The 21427-nt window shown below is 41.8% G+C and overlaps 1 protein-coding gene across 4 annotated transcripts in view; it reads right to left on the bottom strand.

The window, feature by feature from the left end:
• Nucleotides 1-3769: 3769 nt before the first annotated feature.
• The window catches only part of RASGEF1C (RasGEF domain family member 1C), a 79512-nt gene continuing 61854 nt past the window's right edge, over nt 3770-21427 (bottom strand). For all 4 annotated transcript variants that reach the window (XM_080555061.1, XM_080555060.1, XM_080555059.1 and 1 more), the window contains exons 8-14: nt 21038-21140; nt 20858-20937; nt 20293-20388; nt 15372-15467; nt 13980-14103; nt 11976-12048; nt 3770-11585 (exon numbers count right to left, since the gene is read on the bottom strand). In XM_080555061.1, coding sequence (XP_080411187.1) covers nt 11561-11585; nt 11976-12048; nt 13980-14103; nt 15372-15467; nt 20293-20388; nt 20858-20937; nt 21038-21140 — 597 coding nt within the window. In that variant the 3' untranslated portion in view covers nt 3770-11560. The remainder of the gene's footprint in view (nt 11586-11975; nt 12049-13979; nt 14104-15371; nt 15468-20292; nt 20389-20857; nt 20938-21037; nt 21141-21427) is intronic.

A 21427-nucleotide genomic window follows, 5' to 3' on the forward strand; every position in this document is an offset into this window, starting at 1 on the left:
AGCCCCCAAAGCACATGGTACCGAAAGGGAGAGACACGTTTGGTTTTGTGCTCCTAAAACTTCCATTAAAATTCTCCTGCCAGTGAGCGCAAAATAAGCATTTAAACCTGCTTTTCACTAGACTGAAAGGCCCATTTCTCTTTTTCAAGATGGGAAACTGAGATACAGAGCGTTGATGGCCATTTGTTTTCCCTCAGTTTTTAAAAGGCCTCGTTACCTCACGCCCCTCACCATACCTCACTGTCAGCACCCAGTGTGGCCTTGTGCCGATGGTTTACTATTTTAGCGTGTAAGTGACTGGTGGTTACTTATAAAGATAGCACTAACATCTGCGAAACATTGTCTTCCCAACGTCCACTGATGCATCCCCGCCTTAGCAGTTCTCTCAGAGCATGAGCAACACGAGAAAAGTGAGGAGGGACGAAGTGAAGCATACGGCGAGACAGCGGGCATGTGGGGGAGACCTGCGTGCAGGACCGCTGAGCTCGCTGAGGGCTCTGCACCAGCCCCCTGCCCATTCCCACAGCTCCGTGTCACAGCAGCGATGTCTCAGGGGTGTCCAGAAGGACGACCATGAGTGCTCTTGAAGAAAGGCTGGTGGCAACCCAGTGCCCTGTGTCACTGGCGGGGCAGATAAGCTGGGATGTGACAGAAGCACTTCATCTGCCTTCCTTATTGCCTCTTCTGGAGTCTCACTTTTGCTGTTTTTGTCTTGCCGCGTAAATACACGACAGGCACTTCTACATGGTACGGCGGCTCAGAGACAGTTTGGGGAAGTCCCACTTATTCAAACAGAAAAGGTTGTAGCTGAAGGGAGTATCAGAAATAAGCATACCTTGAAAGCAGGAAAAAAGATTGGTTCTCGGGCTTTGTGGTTCTTGCCTGTTAGGAAAGATGATTTTCAGACTGAAAAGAGGGTGGAAACAACTATTGTTCATTATGAAAATGCGGTGAATGGGAGATAGTTAAAATTTACCATTTTCAGTTAAAGGTTTTTGGCTGACAACTGAAGGAGGAATAAATCTGTCAGAAGCTAGGAATAATTAGCTTTTCATTTTGAACCTTTTTGAAGAAGAAAAGGGGTATATAGAGGTCATACCTTCTTCACATCAGACACACATAAAGTAAATGAAAGAAATTTCACAGTGAAGCAAAAGCCTTACGACAGATTTTATAGGAAGTATTCTGTGTGTTACAAAGCGGACTTTCAAATACTGCTCTCTTTGTGCTGAACGGAGTCCAGTGCTTTCAAAAATACCTGTACAGACGTTCAGAAGAAAAGCGGCATCGAAAGCAGCCAACTTTCCTTCCCGTGCGGGAGGTGGCGGTGGAGACCCAGCAGCAGAGGGCCGCCAGGCTGCTGCAGTTCAGGTGGTGTCGCTGGCACGGACGGAATCAGGAGCCTCGCTGGCCATGGCCAGGTTTTGTGGTGCAAACAAAGCAACAGCTGCTCTAGGATGGGAATGATCTAACGGTGAACAAGCAAATTAGAGGAATTTAATCGTTACAGCAACGGGAGAGAGTGCATTTATAGCTACTTCTGTTGCCAACTGGTATGGTATTTACTTTTGTTTATGAGAGGTATTTCTTTTTTTAATTAGACTGTACAATGCCAAATGCGTGCACAACTTGAGCGAGTAACACACAATACAAGCATGTTTTCGTTCACTCTGTACAACAGAATACATTACATTTCAGTGTTATTATCCTGGCGGGAGACATTTGTGCATGTATGAAAAGCTACATTCAAAACATTTGCTTCCAAAATGCAATATTGTATTGGTTGCTCTTTCAAGTACTTTACAGCGGTAGGTGATCCATCCTCACAGCAGCCATTTGCGAGATGTAAAGCTCATCTACTTCTCCCATTGTTTGGATACAAAATTTAAAATGGGCTGACTGCCTTGCCCAAAGCCCCAGAAAGAGGCGCAATGGCAGAGCCAAAAATTCCTGGCTTTGACTACTTCCAGTACTGTGCTTGCTTTCTCTTAATTAAAGATGCATTGGTTTTGTTATTCCTCCCTCTGGTTAGTGTCAGGGGCTGGCTGATTAGTAGTTGTGCTTTGCCTTTAGTTGTTTATGGATTTCTGCAGTTCCAGGGTTTGTTTTTTATAGTGGTGGAGGCAATACCATAGAACTTGACTGGGTGGTAGCAGCTGTAGGGGCTCAGGGACAGCAATGACAATACAGCCTGTTTAGGAGAATCTGAACAATGGGGATGGAAAAAACAATCACGAGCCTTTGTAAGATATGTTGGAAAAAAAGTGCTATTAATTTCACAAATCACTATAACTAATGATCAAGCAAGGAAGTGTCCCAGATTGTTGTGGTATGTGTAAATTCAAGAGATAATAGGAACTCAAAAATTCAAATAAGAAATGGAAAAATGCAAATATTCAGCCACAGCAAATTAAGGTCTGGGCTCAGGGACACTTTTCCCTTATTAATGAGTTGCTGGAAATTTTCTTGGGAAAGCAGTGCCCCAGAAACTTTGTGTGAGCACGTGCACTTGTGTTCATTCCCAAGTGCATTGTGAAAAGTCATGGCCGAGTGGTGGGCTTGTTCCCTCTGAGCTGGGGTAGGTGGCAGGCTGGAATTGCCTGCACAGCCGGCAGCGTGTCCATAGCCGTATTAACACATAAAGGGCAATCCAAACGCTGTGCCCTAAATGCCTGGCAGCTTGCCACTCAGGCAAGGTGTTTGCTCTCCGGTGTTTACGCTGGTTTTAACTTCTGAACACGCGGTGTGCCTGCCCAGCTGGGGTCCCCTTGGGCTGAGCTGACCCGATCCATTCCCTTTTATTGCGAGGCTCACGGATGGCTGCAACTTCAGCTTCTCACCCTCTGCTTGTGGCAGAGCCGAGTCTTCCGAGGACTGCAGTGCTTTAGCCTAACAAAGCCTAGACGGGGGCTTCACACTGGGAAGCCTGAGTAAGCTACAGGTTAGAGGACATTCAGCAGAGGACGTAGTCCTTTTTGCCACGAAGCCTGCCACTGTACAAGCACGGTGCTGAGAACGGGGGCTGCACAGGGCACTTCTGCAGGCTCTGGAGCTCGTGGTACTGCTTACACAGGCCTGCAGTCCTCGCTCGTGTAACGGCACACAACCAGGCTGTGCTGAATAAAAGCAACACAGAAGCAACGTAATGCAGACGCCTATTTTTTTTATCAAGGAAACTTCACCACTTACACCTAGACAAGAGTTTCACCTCTGAGCCTTTCTTTATACAAAGAATTTTAAGCTACTTGATGCATGGATCTGTCTTTCTGCACATGCTTACTGAAATGGGGCCTTCACTCCATTAGAAGCTCCCAGATTACTGCAATACTGATCATAAATAATAAATAATAGAACACGTTTAAACATCAGCTGTACCATGGAATTTTATAGGAACGGACTAAAAATACTCACGCTGAGGTCCAGCTTTCTCCTTTTGTTATGATACTTTGAGTCTGTGACTCCTATTTGGGAAAATGTTTTATAATGGGAAATAAAAAAATTGTTTTTTTTCCTTGTAGTGTACAGCGCAGTGCAATCTTCTGAATGTATGAGGATGAAGAGAGAAGCAGTAGAGTACAAATGAGGAAAAGCAGAAACTACAGGTACTTTTATTTCTACATGCATATTCATGAACTGCTGAGTTAAGGCAGGGATATCTTTGTATTTTTGGTTTTTCAAAGCAACCAGGGTTTCTTTCCAGCCTATACCATAATTTAGAGCTGTTGAAATCTCTACTAGAAATAAAGCTGAAAAACAAAATACACACAGCTGAGCCAATTTTTCTTTTTTATTATTCTAATTTGACACTCACATTACAAAATTTAGAAACCATAGACAGTTCAGGCAAACTGTTAAAACACAGTATAAATTAGGGGGGTTTAATATATAAATTCTATACATAGGTAAGTTAGCTTGAACATGACTGACAAAAGGATTTCATAACAATCTTACCACAACTGTATAAAAAGGCATGGAAGTAGGATGGGCACTATAATCATGAATGCGGGTTAAGACATCTTCCACAACAGCTATAAAGCGTAACAATGACCATGCTATTCTGGCGGTGTTTATGTGGGGTACAGTATGCATATTACCATTAACATTTTGCAAGATCTATGTACAGTCACGAAATTATAACAGCCACTTTCAAGTAACTTCACTGTTTTCTGCCTGCGCAATTAATAAAGTGGTGATATTTGCTTTGAGGACTTCTAACAAATCTACATGGGTTTAGTATTATGGAGGGTACGGGGATTTTGATTTGACCCGAAAATGCTGATCGTAACATGAAATAGCTTAATTTAAAGGAAAAGGTACAGGAAAAGCGGAGCCCCTCATTACTATTGCTCCCACAATCATTAGCTACCAGTCTTTTAATCCATATTTCTTTTATTTCCTAGCTTATTCTTAATTAAAAGTAAAATAATTTAGTTCCCATTTTTCTAAGCACAATTGTAAAACGGAGTTATAACAGATGAAATGTAAGACTAGAATTTGGATGTCAATATGGGGTAATTTTGGAAAGCACATGCTTCCCAGGTGACTGCAGACACATCATTCAATCTTTGAATTTCTCATTCTGAATATAAGGACAATTCTGCTTACTCGTTTTTACCCTGTGCGTTTAGGTCTGTGAATAAATGTTTTGGAATAGTATGTTCCTGGGGTATAGGTTTAAGATAGCTGGTACCGTCACATTTCACAGAACTTGCTAAAAGTGAAAAAAAATACTAAAATCTCATTTCTCACCTTTATATACCAATGACTACTTGCTAAGAGTCAACAGTTCTGGAACCCAGCGGCTAATTTATTTTCCATCTGTATGGCATGCTAGCAGTTTTATTTCTTTTTACAGACTGACTCCTAAGGGAAGTACTTACATGTTTGTAAGAATCATATCTTGAAACACTTAAATTTAATAGCTGTGTGCTTGCACTAAGAGTTAGGAGGATTCTACTGGAAAAATTTCCTTCTAGTTCAAGGCAAGGACATACTGTCAGTGATAACCCAGCTTGGGCTGTTTTGGAAGTACGTATCATGTCGGCTGTCTAGACTCCAACCCCTGTTTTCTCAACTCTTTCTCAGCTCTTCAAACTCCCTTTTTGACTCATGGGCCAAACACCAGGAAACCGTCACATGCTTAGTTATCCCCAAAAGACTGGAATTCTAGAAGTGAATTAAATGCTGAAAGCAGTGACGTAGTACTGACCAGTTACAGTGTGCTAAGGAAGTTGCATTTTCCCTGAAAGGTAGCTGGAATTTTCTGGTCAGCAGTCCATTAAACAGGTTGTGCACATATTAGAAGGAAATTTACTGTACAGAGATTTAACTTACAGGACTTGTGAGCTCTGAACTCTTAAGTCTTCTGGATTCAAGAAGGCCTGGGAATGTTGCTGCACTGCAGTATTAGTCTGGGCTAGCACTTTTAGTGCCAGGGAAGAAGGGAGAAGGACTCCTAACGTGACAGCTCTGGCACATGACTGCAGAGCCCCTGTATGGCAGAGAACTAGAAAAATATTCCTATGGCATTTTGCAGGAGCTGTTGATAGAGCAAAATACCACTTCTGTGGAAGGAAAGGTATCAGAGGGAGAGATGGCATTCTAAGCCACCCAGAATTTACAGCATTACAGTCTGAGTCTGGCCACAGTGCAAGGTAGGGGATCTAGACAAGAGTAACTCATATGTACTTTTTTCTGTAACTCAGGTTATCGCCTGAGTTTCAGCGTCTTGCACCTGTGCAGAATGTAGGAAATGCCACCCATACAAGCTATTAACTTCTAATATACATCTTGCATAGTATAAAAATGCAGAATGCGATGCCTTGTATGTGCATTAACTTAATGTATTTGATAATTTTTGCATATCTGAAAATATGCAAAAAGAATTGTAAAATAAATAAATACAAAACAGATTCGCTTCCAGATCTGTTCCACTGAAAAGGGTAACTTGCTTGCTGCCTCCCCGATCAGCTCAGGGACTGGATCACTACAGAGCAGCTAACAATGGCTGTAGAGAAAGGGACCCACTGCAAGGCAGCCTGCTTTCTTTCCAACATACCCAATGTGAAAACACACATATTGGAACAGCTTGCTGCATGCATCACTTTTTCACTGTATTCTCTCCTGCTTTGGACTGCCCAGCTGCCATTGATATTAAGAGGAATAGCACATGCACAGGTGTCTTTTTCCACTCCACTGCCATGCTGTGAAATATAAAAGTTAACAACCGTCAAGGTATTGCTCTTATGTACTTATTTTACCATGCTGCTTAGATCTTAAAATTTCTGTCAACTAAGTAACAAATTCTCCACTGTTTCAAACCCTCCAGAGGAACCTCTTTTAGTTTAAAGAATTTTCTTGTAATTATTCTGTTGGATGGAGAAGGAAGTATGTTTTGCCTCAGGTGAACTTCCAAGAATTTCTTACCTTTCAAAAGCATTGTGTCCTAGCATCAGAAACCAAAGGGTGCAGGCTCAGATACGAATGTGCGTGACAGCTTAGTACAGGAACATCACTGCCACATCCACCTGGTAATGTATGTGCTGCCATACGGACACCAGCTGTATCTGCACTGTTCCCTAGCCACAATTCAGTAATGCCCTGCACCAACTACCGAGGTAATTTCACTTAACAATGTTTGTTTTTTTTTTAATAAAAAAAAAAGCCTTTGGCCCACAGTTGAGCCTCTGAGTAGTGACAAAGGAGCTTTTCCATGTTTCCTTGTTACTTCCTAATCCTATTCTGCAGTTACAACAATGGAAATAATGTTTACAATCAAAGGGGTTTTAATTTCCAAAGAAAGACACTCCTGAGATCATAAGGCTGATTTCCACCTCTTTAAAAGAAAAAAAAAAAACGATTTCTTAAAGCCAGAAGGCCAAATTTTGCTCTCTGATGAGATAATTCACTGGATCAAATTCAGTCATTGAATTTGCTGTTGAAACTACAACAATGTCAAAGAAAACTTTTGCCAAGGCTGGATTTTCACCCTATTGAGTGTGCCTGCCCATCTGAGATTTGCAGTTGGCTCAAACGCAAGGCCAAGGACTATACCAGTTGCCAATGCAATTTAATCCCTATACATAACTTTAAACGGTATAGTTGCAGGACTGCTCCAAAACCCATCAAAATCAGTTGGAGTTTTTCCCCGACACATCCCCGTGCTTGGGTTCAGTCTCCCTCTACGAAACAGTCATTGTTAGGCCAGATACTATTAACTGCGTAACATTTTTAGACTGATACGCATAACTATCTTTTCTACTAACACATTTTCTTTTTGATAACTCCAACTACAGATTCATTAACCTGAACTTCATTCTAAACTAGATTTGCAGTGCTCATGTGCTTTAAAAAAAAGGTGCATAAACTATTGCAGTACAGCATGATAAAGTAACAAAGGTATCAGTAAGGGACTGGCTTGATTTCAAGTGGGTGATTATCTTATCGCTACTGACCACATCATAAAAAACTTTCAAGCTGAGAAAAACGTCTCTACGCTTGAACTGTTTCTTGTTTGAGGTGCCGTAGTGGCTGTGTGTGCACTTTGTTGAAGTGCCATCTCAGCAGGGCCTGAGATCACGGTTTGCTTCCAGCCAGCTGTACGAGGGACCCTCACCTGCCTGCCAGAGGGACAGCGATACGCCAGGCACAGTGCACCTGCTGCACGGGGCTCCTGTGTGCAAGACTCACTGCAAGAGTTCTCTGCCTTCCAAATTCAGTCACGGCCAGCAGATCTATGCTTAATCATCCACCCACCTTTAATGAGGTAATGTGACTGATGCTGAAGTGAAATTGAGGGCAAAACTGTATGATTATGTCTTCTGAAAGGCATTGAGCGAGTTCATCTACTGCCTTCAACACACGCTGAGGGCACACAATTTCCTCATTGCTTTTCACTGGGCTTTGGATCTAGCCCTGGGTTGCTGAATGGCACTCTCAAGAAATGAAAAAATAGGACTTTTGTTACCACTTTGATCACACAAGAGGAGATGCAGAAGTGATTTAATATATTCAAATCTTTTAAAATGTTGCTGTATGCACAGAAGCTAAGTTAATGCTTCTGAAAGACTGCATCATGTAGTCACACCTTACTAGCTTACGGTTTTCATACTAACACAGGGCTACAGCTCTAGCTTTGCTCTGTTCTCCATGGAGCATTAATTCAAACAGTTGTCAGGAAGGCAAATCCACTGAAAACAGTGGAATTAGAAAGCCATGGCATTACTAACAGTAACTTGTCTTGTCTACACGCTGTACAACAGCCTAGTGTTTGGCATTAAGTGGTACGGCTTTTTTTTAAATCATGGTAAGAGCTCTCTACATGTTTCTAGCAAGAAAACGTAAGTATCAGAGGCGCTTTTTCTCATTTTCTATTTCACATAATGCTAACAAATTTTTTTGAAAGAAATCATTCCCCAAATTGTCATTTTACTTCAGTCGTATTCAGGCTTTGCAATGCCTGTTGGTGAAGCAAAGCTCTGGCCACCCTGCTGTCTGCAGCTGTACTCCCTAGTCAGGCCAAGTATAAGGCACAAATGCAACTGAAGCTGTAACTTAACTCTTGAAAATGGTTTCTATTTAAATCAATAGGATTTTGGCCACAGAGCTATGTGAAGGCAAGCCACGATTCCTAAAGTCTATTTTGAAAGTATTGTCTTCTCATTTGTTGTGTACTCTCATCTCCAAGTTATTTGCAAGGTGCAGTCAGCATTTCCGGAGACCACATGCCATGGATCAATATACCATGCACCTCTATGAAGCAGTAATTGCTTCAGGATTCACCTAGAGATGAGGATGCTTAGCACCTCTAAAAAAAAAAAAAAAAGTATGTGACTACATAAAGACTTAAAGATGATCTGGTGCTTCTGAAAGCCCCACTAAGCCCTTAATACCTCCCTAAATCTGATTTCTGTGCTTCCACTTTAAGCACTGAGGTTTGAAAGTTTCGGACTATGAATGTTGTTCAGCTTGCAACAGTGATAAACTTTATGAGACCAAATTTTAACTCATTCTTATGAAATTGCCTGAATGCAGGAAGGTACCTTTACCAAAATGTGAAATATTATCAAGAGAAATCACATTTTGACTAATCTTCTGGGTGTTAATACCTCAGCGGTACCAGCCTCAATTGGATCGTTAGAAAAGGAGTGAGCATTTGCGCTTTAAGAAACAGTTTTTAAGGAAGGGCCCATCCACCTACAGTGGGTTTCAGACAACTAAAAAAAAAAACAATTCCATCATGAAGTCACACTGTGCCTACTAAAAAGATTCAGACATCACAAAAAAAAAAAAAATAGCCCATTTAGCAAACACATGTAAGCATTAGCATTGTTGCAGGTACATTTATGGTTATTGCTCTGGATTTGTTTGGAGTTAGACAGGATTTTAGTGGCATCATTCTGAAAATGGTTCTGCTTGAAGGACTGGCTGTGTGCGTACATTTCTCTATATAGCTCTCAGCTCATGAACAAAAATTAACAAACATCATATCAATAGTGTCACCAGAATGATTGCTCCCTGGCTGGAATGATGTTGTACTAATCTTACACTTAGTTCTTCCATGCACAGCTTGAGTATTGACATGACATTTTCCCCTGACACGTTGCCCGTGCTTGAACTCATGTGCAGATAGATAAACGAAAAGGAGAATTGGATTTCTGCCTCAAGCCCCTCCGTACACAAATTTAGACAAAACTGTCCTGCACACTTCGACTGCTCATCTCACAAAACTTCAAGAGTGGATTCCAGGTTGCCATGGTCCAGACTGCACAGGTTTTCACAGATCAAAACCCAACACAAGAACTGCACTATAAACACTACCAAGCTTTAGTATGTCACGTAGAACATGTCTCAGGCCACTGTACCCCAGATCAGCTTCATTTTCTGGGTTGCCCTCAAATAATAGCTCAATGATGCCCCTCACATTTCAACAACTCACTCATGCATGGGTAACTTTTGTGAGGCCTGGCAGTGGGCAGGAACAGTTCCAGCTTTCTGGCTAAATGCATAGCCAGGTTTTACGATTAGCCTCATCTTTCCAAACCCTGCAGCCACTTTGGAATCGCTCTGAATTGAAATAAAGCAATTACTGATTTCAAAGAAAATGTTATGTTCTGCCATTGTAGACAGAGAAAGACTGGAACATTTGAAAGGCCAGCATCAAGTCAGTACTAAAACAAAGTTCAGTATCACATGACATTTAGGTTTCATCAAAGCTTTTTGAGGTCTATTTTGGGGCAGGTGGAACAGCCCTTTCACATATAAACACATATAAACAAATAGTCTACTGTTAGGGCTTAGTTTTGAATCTAATATCCATACAGCTCATTGTCATTTATTATAGGTTACAGTAGCACCATGATCATTGTACAAGTTAGAAGAGAAGCCACAGTCTCTATTATCTGTAAAGAAGTGGTGGATATGGTTTAGACCCTAAAAACCAAATAAGATAAAAATGGTTACCTGTTAATGAATGACAAATTTTGTACTTTAGTTCATTCATTCTAGTCTGAAGACCTTTGTCTTTTGAAAGCATACCATATAGTTCCCACTTCTGAGCAATTACTTCCCCCTTCCCATCCCCTTAGCATCATGTTGTAAAACAAACAGTACGGTATTAATTGGAACCTGATAGATTTTTTTCAAATGCTAATGCAGTACCTTTTTTCTGTAAGTGTGATAAAGCCCTCTAAAAGATGCGTCTCACCATGAACAAAATTAGGTAGAACACTACATACATTAAATAGGGGTAAATTGAGTCCAGAGTAATTTGCTTCTTCAGTTCAGCTTGGGGGGAGGTGGTATTTAAGGAATACCGTCTACACTGTATGCCCTCCGCAGATCTGCCGAGATTCACAGTAAGAAAAACAACAACAGTGGTGGGAAGAGTAACTAAGCAATAGCCATACTTCAGATTGTTCTCTGTAAAAATTCATAGGATGTGTCCAACTCTCCCATGCTGATGGGATCTGTATATGACATACATGTGTACGTATGAGCGAGTGACGTCACTTTCATCCACTGGAAGCTTATACCTGTTGCAGTCAGTGCTTTGTTCAACAAGGCTGGGGGACTGCTAATGTAAGATTAACTTCTTCTTTCTTCACTCAGCAATTAACCAGATTGCTGCTGTGTCAGTTTAATTTTATAATCCTCAGAGGGTTTAAAGAGCTGCTATCTGAAGCACCTGCTTCTGAAATAGGCATGTCTATTTTTATTTTTATATTTCCATTCTCTTTTGCAGTACCATGGTTCTCCATGCTCCTGATTTTCTTCTATTTTCCTTCAGAGACAAAGGTTACAGTGATCCTGACACAGTTTGGGCACAGCCACAAATAGTCTGTCCTTCCTTTCTCTCATAGTTCGAAAAGCGTCCACGTGCACAGTTCTGTTGATTTCAGTGGATGAATCCAGTTCATCCAGCATGTTAGGCAGTCAAAAAAAAAAACAAAAAAAAACTCAAAGTAAATTGTCTACATCCCAAACAGGCATCTTTGGAATCAGTAGTGCAAAATGTTTGCGGATTTCTTTTCTTTGACCTACTGCAATAATCTCTTAATCTTCAAGTCTTTCCTAAAATAGTGGATCTGCAAATTTAAAACATAAGAACAATGAAAAAGTAGTAAATATAAATGTGGGTTTTTCTGATTGTTTTACATCACTCTCTTCAGATTCTCATTTACGCCAAACCATTTACCATCACTTATAAATCTCTCACAAATAAGAGATGTAAACTGTAGGAAGATTACAGGTACAGCACTGTATAAACGCACAAGCAGAAGATACCCTTTAAATGGTGGATAATTTGAGATTAAGATTAGCTTTCATCAGCACAGACCCAGCTCTGTAAGTTAGTCATAAACAGAAAAGACCTCTAACAGAGGTCACACTTTAAACGCCAGCACTTTACAGGCTTTGACCATCAATGCAGCATTTTGGAGGTACTTCAGAACTGAGCTGATACGATGAGTGGTTACCTTAAAGATTTCCATCTGTCTTTTTCAGTCTGGTTTTCTGGACTTTCACTTTCATAGGAAGCCAGATACAAACCTGTAAAAGGTAAAAATATGTTATTTCAACTGCAACAGTAATTCCCTCTCTTGGTGGTCTACCATGTAGCTGGTAATCAGTATGACACTGGTGTTTAGCTCACATTTTTACCTTTGGAAATCTGTTAAGTTCATTTTGATGGAACCGTAAAGGAGCCCAGAGTTAAAATATGTTAGCATGATGTTCTTATAACAACACTAACCAGTTAAATGGTCTCCAGTTTTGAATAAAAAGATCTGGGCCTATTTACTTCATCACAGTGCTGCTACCAAAGTGTTATATGAACATTTTAAAAGAGAATCGACAGTGAAGCAAGCACGCTTTTAAAATTAAGGATTTTCCCATTACTTAACACAACTTAATCTTCCTCGATCTTTTTAAAGCTTAAGAGAACACTGTATCTTAAATGGATACAAAACAGTCTCAAGATAAGAATGAGTTACAGAAACCAGAGAAGCAACACAGTAGAAGAAAATAAACAGGTCTTTTCTTTTGGTGCTGCATTGATGTCTCACTGCCTTCACAATTTTTTTTTAAAAAGTAGGCTATGATAGGTGTTCACATGCATGTCCTCATTTCACTCTTTAGCGATGCTTCACTCTTTAATGCTGGAACCATCTCAGTATTCAAACTTGTGCTATAATCGAAGCACATTTTAATACTCAAGGGTTGGCCCACTATTCCTCCACGCTGTGACAAGCACAGTCCAGCTGTACTTCACGTACCAGGGTTGCATCTATCTGATATATTCCCCATCTTTTACTCAGGGTGAATCCACCCAGCACTTCGTCCTGGCTAACAGGAGGCGTGCTGTGGCTTCTGCAATGGGCATCTCCTGAAGTGTATGAATACGGCAGAGGACATGGTAGAGAAAATCTGCAAGCAATTAGTGGCTTGAGGTCACTCTTTTTCAGTGTACCAGCCCCAAAACTGTACTTTTAAACACCACTTCTGAGATACCCTTGACTTTCACTTCATGTCCCTTCAGAGCCCAAATACAGAACAAATGCCTCCATGCTCTCTCCTTGCAGTACATATTCCTTTTACTGCATTAATTATTCCATTTTGGCAGTCATTTCTCTTAGCATTTAGGCAGAATTTTTGAGGGACTATTTTGTGTTCTGAAGTAATCTATGAAATAAAAGCTGTCTGGTCTGATTAACCTGGATCAGTACAGAAAACTGCCTACAGAATCAAGAAAAAATAAACCCAATGCCAGTACAGCTTATGGGAACATAGCTATGGATGACTTCTGTGCGTGACAATGTACAAGAAGCAACTGACATGACCCAATATGAAATGGCACAGGCCATTGTGCTGGACACCAAATTGAAAGAAGAAAAGAAAGGACAGATGGGACTAAAAAGACAACCAAAGACATAATTTCAGACCAGCCTTTTCATAGCTACAGTTTAAATTAATTACCAGAAAGGATTTTTCTTAAAAATTCTTTTCTGCAGATAATATATTTCTGTGCTGTAGTGAAGGAGGTCAGCGGGACTACCACAGCCCCAAGCTGTGTTCACTGAAGAAATGACAGCATTGGTTTGCAGAACAGATTAATCCTGGCTCCATCAATCACGGAATGAGTTTGGCTAAGGGACAGCTGACATTCACAGCAGTCCATGACATGGTTTTGTGGCCATTTCCTTGATTACAAAAATAGGGCCACCACGGTAACTTCCTAGACAGTGCCTCATAGAGAAGCTATGGACTAGAGAAAAGCAATCAGGCAGCAGCTTTACAAGGTAGGTGGTTTCATCTGCAAAAGCATGTTGATAGTTTGGGGATAATACACAGGCTGCATGACAGGAAAGCTAGGAAAGACCCGCGATTGGTCAGTAAGAGAGGTCTCCAGAGCATGAATCAGGTTGTTAATTAGTAGTGATGAAGAGACGTATTTTCAGTGATTAGAGATTGTACTGTCTTACCATCTTCAGTAAAAATAGGAGCAGTATGCAGGTAGTGGATTATGTTAGCGTCTTGTTCAAAGGGACATTCCACTTGTTTCCATGTTATAAATTCTCCTACTTGCTTAGCCAGTTCCAGAAATTTCTGTGAAGATAAAACCATTCCATTCAGGTACAGTACCATTATCCCACTAAGTAACCACATCCAAACACATTTACAGGGGAAAGAGGGAGGAAAGGGTGTGCTACATTTCTTCTTACAAGTAGTCTCAGTTTGTATGTAAGTGAAAATGTATCCAGGAACAAAGCTAGGGTTATACATACTTAAGAACAGAGGGCATAAACTTTGATGGAATAGGAGGGAACAGAATTATACACATTACATGAAGTGGAATGACTCCAATCCCTCACGACTCTTTAGGCCTTCCAACAGTAAACGTACGTGGCAAAAATATTCTGATACAATTTAAGGGGATGCCAGGCTTTATCTTACGCATTACTCACTATCTCACAATGGCAATGGCTAAAAGAGAAATGTAATGCAACTGATCAAAGAGATGCCGAAGAAATGATTTACAAAGAATCTGAGGGCTGGAGAACCATTTTCTCATTGACACGGGTCAGTTCTTTCGAAAACATTTCATCTCTGCCCCCCCACCAGACTACATGAACACAGCAATTGCAAGGCACAGCACAATGTAAAAACCCAAGTGCCTGCACACAGCCACCAGCAACAAATTGCACCACCATAAAACCACCCTCTCTGGCACAGAACAGGATATGTCAGTACCTAGTGCTGGGGCTGCGGGGGAATATCCTACTTCTGTTGATAGAAATTCTTCTGGGTAAGACTTGCAGGCAGGAGATAACACGTTCTAATCCTTACATCAATAGCATGATATTTACCTCATGAACACAGTGACTCTGTACTCTATATGTAATTCTGCTTGTATGCTATTTTTTCTGTAATGACCACAATTAGTTAGTCTTACTCTGCCAAGTCTCTTTATTAAAAGCGAGAAAGGGCTCAGAAGGCAGATAAAATTTAGTAAAAAGTGTTTTATACTGATTTGTCAAAACATGTGTGTAAGGAAAATACAGCTTTCCTTGTTTTCTGAAAAAGTCCTCTTCCCCTCCAAGCCATATGTATAATCATGTATACTGCTGACACTGCATTTCTAGCAGCCAACCCACATGAAGCAAGTCAGAATAATCTGTTTGTAATGTTTGTATAAAATATATACATTATTGCTTTTAGAAAACATTCTGAGACTGGTTTAACCTTCAAGCGGTCGTTTGAGATTGTCCCTTTTGGCATACTCAGTCTTTGTTGGTCTGCACTGAAATTGCAGGCAAACAGTCTTACATAGTGCTGTCAGAATGGGATAGATAAAAACAGTTTTCAGATCTTACTTCAAAGTTGACATGTCCATTTGGAAGGCGATTAGCACATCCTTCATTCAAAAAATAAATGTCTTTGATCAATAGGCTGAAGAAGGGGATCACAATCTGTGAAAAGAAATGGCATAACTATTATCTTTCCACTTCAGTATTTTCCCTGCGTGAAATGAGAACTCAGCCAGGAGAGAGGAGAAAAAAGAAGTATTAACTTTTCAGTGTTTTGTGCACTTAAAAAGCAGTGAAGTGACAGGCAAGCAAAAGGGCAGGAGGGTATAGAGACACCTTCAGTCATCAGGAGAAAGAACGCTGAAATGAGGGTGAACTGAAAACACTGTGCACCAAACAGACTACCATGACTAAGAAAATACAAATAACCCAGTTTATTAACTCTTGGTATATCGCAGCATCATTGTCTGATGACAAGATCAGACAGCTAAGAGCAAAATAAAACTGCCTAACGCTTCCTCCCTCTGTTGGGTCTTTATAAGCAAAGAAGTTGAATACACAAACCAAGCAACTTAGAGACAGCTGGGAACCAAAGACCACTATTGTCTCTGAACAAGGAAAGACAGAATAAAATTTGGTGACTGCCCAGACAGTTAATTAGGAGCCGTTTCCTTTTCAACAGCTCCATGCATGGCTACCTCTTGAGGTACGTAATTTCCTTCCTGGTGCCTGATTACTACAACCTGCTTCCCCAAATTAACCTGCAGACAGACAGTAGGATTGAAAATACAAAGTTAGCTGACAGCGAACTACCAACAGAAGCCAGAGAGATCTCTGTAGCATTCAGTATGAGCCCTGGCCATCATCCAGGGCGAAGTGACACATAGCAGTGATCCAAGCCTTTTCTCTGACCCATCAGAGCCAGATCCTGCTTTGCTATAGAAGAAGTCTACTTCAAGGTAAAATTCTTAACAGAATTACAGCAGGGATAAATTTGAAGCCAGGTGATCTGCAGTGCTCCTGAAGCTCATCCCCAGCACTTCAGCAGACAGCCAGAGCGCAGCAAACTCCCTCCAGCCCTCTTGTGACACAACTCAAACGGAGAAGGAGAATGCAAAGGACCAGCATGGGACAAAGCTGACACTCGCAGCTCTTGGAATTGCCATTCAAATCTGAGTGTACCCAGCAGTGCCACTGTGACAGAAAAAGGTCATTTTGGGTTTTAGGGTTTGAGCTGTAAAGTCAGCAGCCTCTGTGAGCATTTTCCCGTGGCAGCCAGACCAGTCTTTGAAGCCAGTAAGTATGAACTTAACTACCATGAACTTAGAGGAGAGCACATAACATGGTAGTGTCCAGGTGTTTCCACTGGCCTGTTTGTGAATTAACTGAACCATAGCTTGTTGCATGTGCACCAAAGCTGAAGTGCATTCATGGCACGCGAGACTAGCCAAGGGAGCTGGTGACAACCAAGCAATCATATATGTAAGATTTGATCTTGTACTGTTAGTCCATCTCAGGCTGTATTCCATCTCATCAGCTGAAAGGGCTTATGAAATAGACCCAGGGCGGGATGGCAGCCGTTGTTTTCCAGTGCACAGCCTTCACAATGCAACAGTGAGTGCGAGCAAGTACAAAAGACACATACTGAGGCAAGGAGTCTACAAGCCACTGTCTACTCTTGCTGTAAAAGTGGAAGCCAATTTCTGTTTTAGCTAAAATACCACGTGCAGAGAACTGCTAAAGATACGCATCTCTGCTGGCCTTTTTATGGGACAGCCACGGACAAACTCTAATGTCAGTGCAATAGCCATAAAAAAGGCTGGAATGACATTCCAGGAGCTACTGGCATTACCCTGATACACCGCCATGACAATAACACAGGAATGGAAACAAAGCACAGCATCAGTATTTTGGGTCTAAACCCCCAAACATGCTGAGCCCTCCTGTCGGGGTCAGGTGGGGTGATTCCTAGGCAAACTGAGCTAAGTGTTATTTTTATATCATCCCAATTAGCTGAACCAGCCTGAGGTAAGGGATGCAATCCAGCCTATGGTTTGTTTTCTACCAAAAATTACGATACTCAGTATCCAGTATGGCAGGGGTCTTATAAAGTCAAAAGACACCCAGAGAGCTGGAGCCAGACACTGATCTCCAGCTAGGAATTACTGCCAGCTTCTGCCTACATACTTGTTTTCAGACAGATACAAGCTTGTTCTGCCTGCTCCACACTGCCTGGGAGCTAGGTCACCATCATTAGTGGTACTGAACATAAACTAAAAGCCTTGCTGAGAAGGAAGGTATATTAACGTGGGCTCAGTGCCATGCTAATACAGTTACAAAGCCACCAGTCGGCTCAGAGCGTGGGCAGTTTGTTCTCATCTGCATCCAAAAGGCAGCAAAGACATTCCCTAGGATACCAGTTCTCCACTCATCTCCAGAGGATTTCTATCTTTCGGTCACCATTTATTTCCCCAGTAAAAATACGTCACCCTGCGTGTTTTGCCTTCCAAGTTTCTGTAGTAAAAACAACAGAAGTGGATAAAGTTACACTTTAATGTTGGCTTCAGTCCAGGCACTTTGCCAGCATAAAATCTGGGTTAGTGCCAGAAACTTCTATTTCACTCCCTTTTGATTCCCCCCAAAGCACCCAACCCACCCACATGCTGAAGGACAGTTGCCTCCTGCGGGAAGAAGAAAGCTGATGAGATCAGACGTGTTCTTCCTCCGTAGCATCGGATGGCAGCGACGCACGGCATGGCACCGTACACACTCCCTGCGTTTCGAAGCCGATCAGAGAAACAGCATCAGCACTGTGCAGGGTGTCCCAGGGGACTGCCTTATTTTGGAGATGGAACAGGTCAGCTGACTGCACAGATAAAACCAGGCTTAGCTCCTGACAAGCACAGCGCTCTGGATGCTGCACGAAACACCATCCCTCCTTCGTTACCGGTTCTCTCACCCTGCACTTTGGCAGGTTTCTTCCTGCCACTGTATCGCACCTCTTGGCTTTGAGAGCTGCCTTGCCGTGCCTTTTTACAAACCTGCTTCTGAACAAGTACAGGTAGTTGTAACTACGCCATTTACACACGAAAAAAAGGACAGGATTAAAACAGTCAGGACAGAGGTCAGGGGATCCTCCATGGGTATGCTGAGATCTTCTCCTACAGCCTGTGCTGCAGGCTCATGCCAGCACCCTGAGGATCGCGATGGAGTGGGTGATGTATTTCTCAAGCAGGTGGACTGAGGCCTCCATGCGTGTTTCTGTGGTGCCCAACTGCTGAGAAGAGGGGCAGAGGGGACTGGGACCTCAAACTATTATAAGCACGGCTCAATTAGAGGAAAAATATTTTCTTCAATGAGAGAGCTTTGCTACAAGCTTACTACAAAACAAGGTAACATTTTTGATCAAAAGAGGGATTGTGTTCTTTCAATTTTACTCAAAGTCATTAAAACGAATAACTAATAATCTGTTTTACAATAGGCAACACAATTCCTTAATTCCTATAGCATGAATGACATGACCTTCTCCGCCTGGCACTGTAAAATACCCAGCATGGGCAACTACCAAGTCGTATGCTTGATCATTTGAACTAATGTTACATACACAAAGGAAATAGAATATAGGCTTTTTCTTATGTAAAATAGCTTCTTTCAACCTAATAATCTCTCTGTCCTCCATCTTAACTTCCTAGGGGGAGAGATATGACAGAGGCTGCGAACTTCCACAGGAAATTAAATCAAACAATAAAGCAGCTGGCTTGAATATATATCATGGTTGCAGAAGAACTAAACTCCAAAGACATGTCAGATTGATGGGTCCTTGCTGTGTTCTGTGAGAGTTAACAGAATTTTCTGCTGCTCACAAATATCCACAGCCATTGTCTCCTCCTTGTGTAGAGAAGTGCTTTTCAGAACAACTCAGCATACTGCCTTTGCAGCTGAGTCAGCCTGCGACCAGCTGCTGATCTCATTTCACCGTAAATGCTGCAAGATTCCATTAGCTTCAGCAGATTTACATCAAATTTACAGGGACGTGAGATCAGCATCTAGCCTGGCTCCTCTAGTGAAAGGATATTCAATTCTGCCTTATGCTTGTTCATGCAGTATCTACCTTAGCCATGCTCTGTGCAGACATTACCCATTTATTACTATGTGCAATTGCAATGTTAAACACAAACACTCTTTCATAAAAATAAATAAGAGAACTGAATGAAGAAAGAAGAAAATGAACAAGATGCACACTGAGGCCCAAAACAGCAGGATTATGCACTAACATCTCATCGATCTGATCTTTTGCAGCATCAGTGATGTCTCAGAAAGCTATATATCTGCCACTAACACTCGTGATTCAATTCTTGCTCAGCAAGATGCCATCATCAACCAAATGAAATGAAAACTCACAAATAGAGAATTTCACCCCAAATTTCCTACAATGGCTTCACACCAGACTTTTTTGGCATGACTTGCAGTAAGTCATCTTTCTGTAACATAAATGGAGAATTAGCTTATCATCTCTGAGTGCTGTGCCCTTTATGAGTCTCTGTCTCAAATCATACAGTAAGGGCTTGTCTGCACAGAGAAGCTGGCTGGCAGAGTTGCAACAAAGTGCAGCTCCACCTGGGCCTGCCAAGCTGATGCTCCATACCACAACAGAAGTCATTTTAGTCTGGAATGTCCATTCCATCTAGTTTACCAATCTAAACAATATGAATTTTCAAGAGATACAGAGATGCTTGCAACGAAGTCCTCCCTTCTGCATGTCCTGCCCTCCCCAGCTCCCTGACAGCAAGCCCACAAAAGCCCTGTGATCCATTTCAGACTCCCTTCAGCTGCAGACTTACAGTTTTAGTTGAACTTAGCAGTGCACAAGCCTTGCACTGGTGCCCCATGGAAGAGAGGAGAGCACTTGCATCAAGTGTTTCAGTCACGCTCTCAGCAGCAATGCACACCAACCATTTGGAGGTGAATGGGATGTGGTCACACCTACCTTTTCCCTGTTGCTGTGTGCAGTGAGGGATCTGTGAGCTGCCCCCCGCAATGCTGTTCTGTAGTTATAGAAGTTACCAGTAGGGTCCATCTGGTGCTAGATACACAAAAGACAACGCATTGGTTAGAACACAACCTGGGTCCTCTGAAGGCAGTTTTGTCTTTAGTCGTACCAAACTGTAAACAGAGCCTAGCCTACATCTTCAAAAATCCACATGCACACAAAACCCATGAACCACAGATATAATGAGAGCTCTGCAGGCACAGATGATGACTGTAACTGAGATTTTTTCTATTAATAACTTTCCAAGCTTTTATTTGAAGACTAAGGACTGCAAATTTTATATATGCCAAATCCTAGTATTCTCCATATAAAGACCAACCCCCCTCCATAAACTGTTCGAATAGGTGGTTAAAAAACGTGCCCTCTAATTACTGTTTATTGGAAGCCTAACTAATAAAAATCAGTAAAGACTCTAACTACTGTTCATTGGAATGGGAAAATTCACAAACAACAAAAAACCCGAAATACAATTCAAGCAGCATGCCTTTATTTATTCATTTACCTCAAGAATGAAGAATTTGGCTGTTTTCACTTTTGACCAAGTCTTCTTTAACCTGGAAACTGGACTCATGTTCATTCCAGCTGTGAGGGAGAGAGTGGAAAAGAAAAGCCATGGATGAGAGTCAGGCTTCCCCTTTATTCGTTACAGCCAGTGGTGACATCTGGTTAGAGCTGTACTTACAAATGATTGCCATCAGTGAATTAAAATTCCCTATGTTAAAGCACTCTCGGGCAACATCAATGAAGAATTCAATGACTTGTGCTCGCTGTTTCTTTTTTGCAGGCTGCAAATTAAATAAATATTTGTAATAAGCACATGCAGAATTGGAGGGCATCTCAGGTAAGCATCCCACACATAGCAGGGTCCACACTACTTAAGCCACCTGCTGCTATCAGCCGCTGGCCCTAATTCTATTCCAGCAACCCAGTGGATGCTGGTGACTGGCAGTGTCCAAAATCAGAGCTTTCATTGCCATGGCATGGAAGAACTTCACGGCAGTACCCAGGCTTGCCTCAGCTAGTGTCTCCGTGGTGCAGCAGTCAGCCCAAATAGCCCAGAAGCAGTGCCTCC

This window comes from Anser brachyrhynchus (assembly GCF_964034855.1).
Source record: "Anser brachyrhynchus genome assembly, chromosome: 14".
Classification (NCBI taxonomy): domain Eukaryota; kingdom Metazoa; phylum Chordata; class Aves; order Anseriformes; family Anatidae; genus Anser; species Anser brachyrhynchus.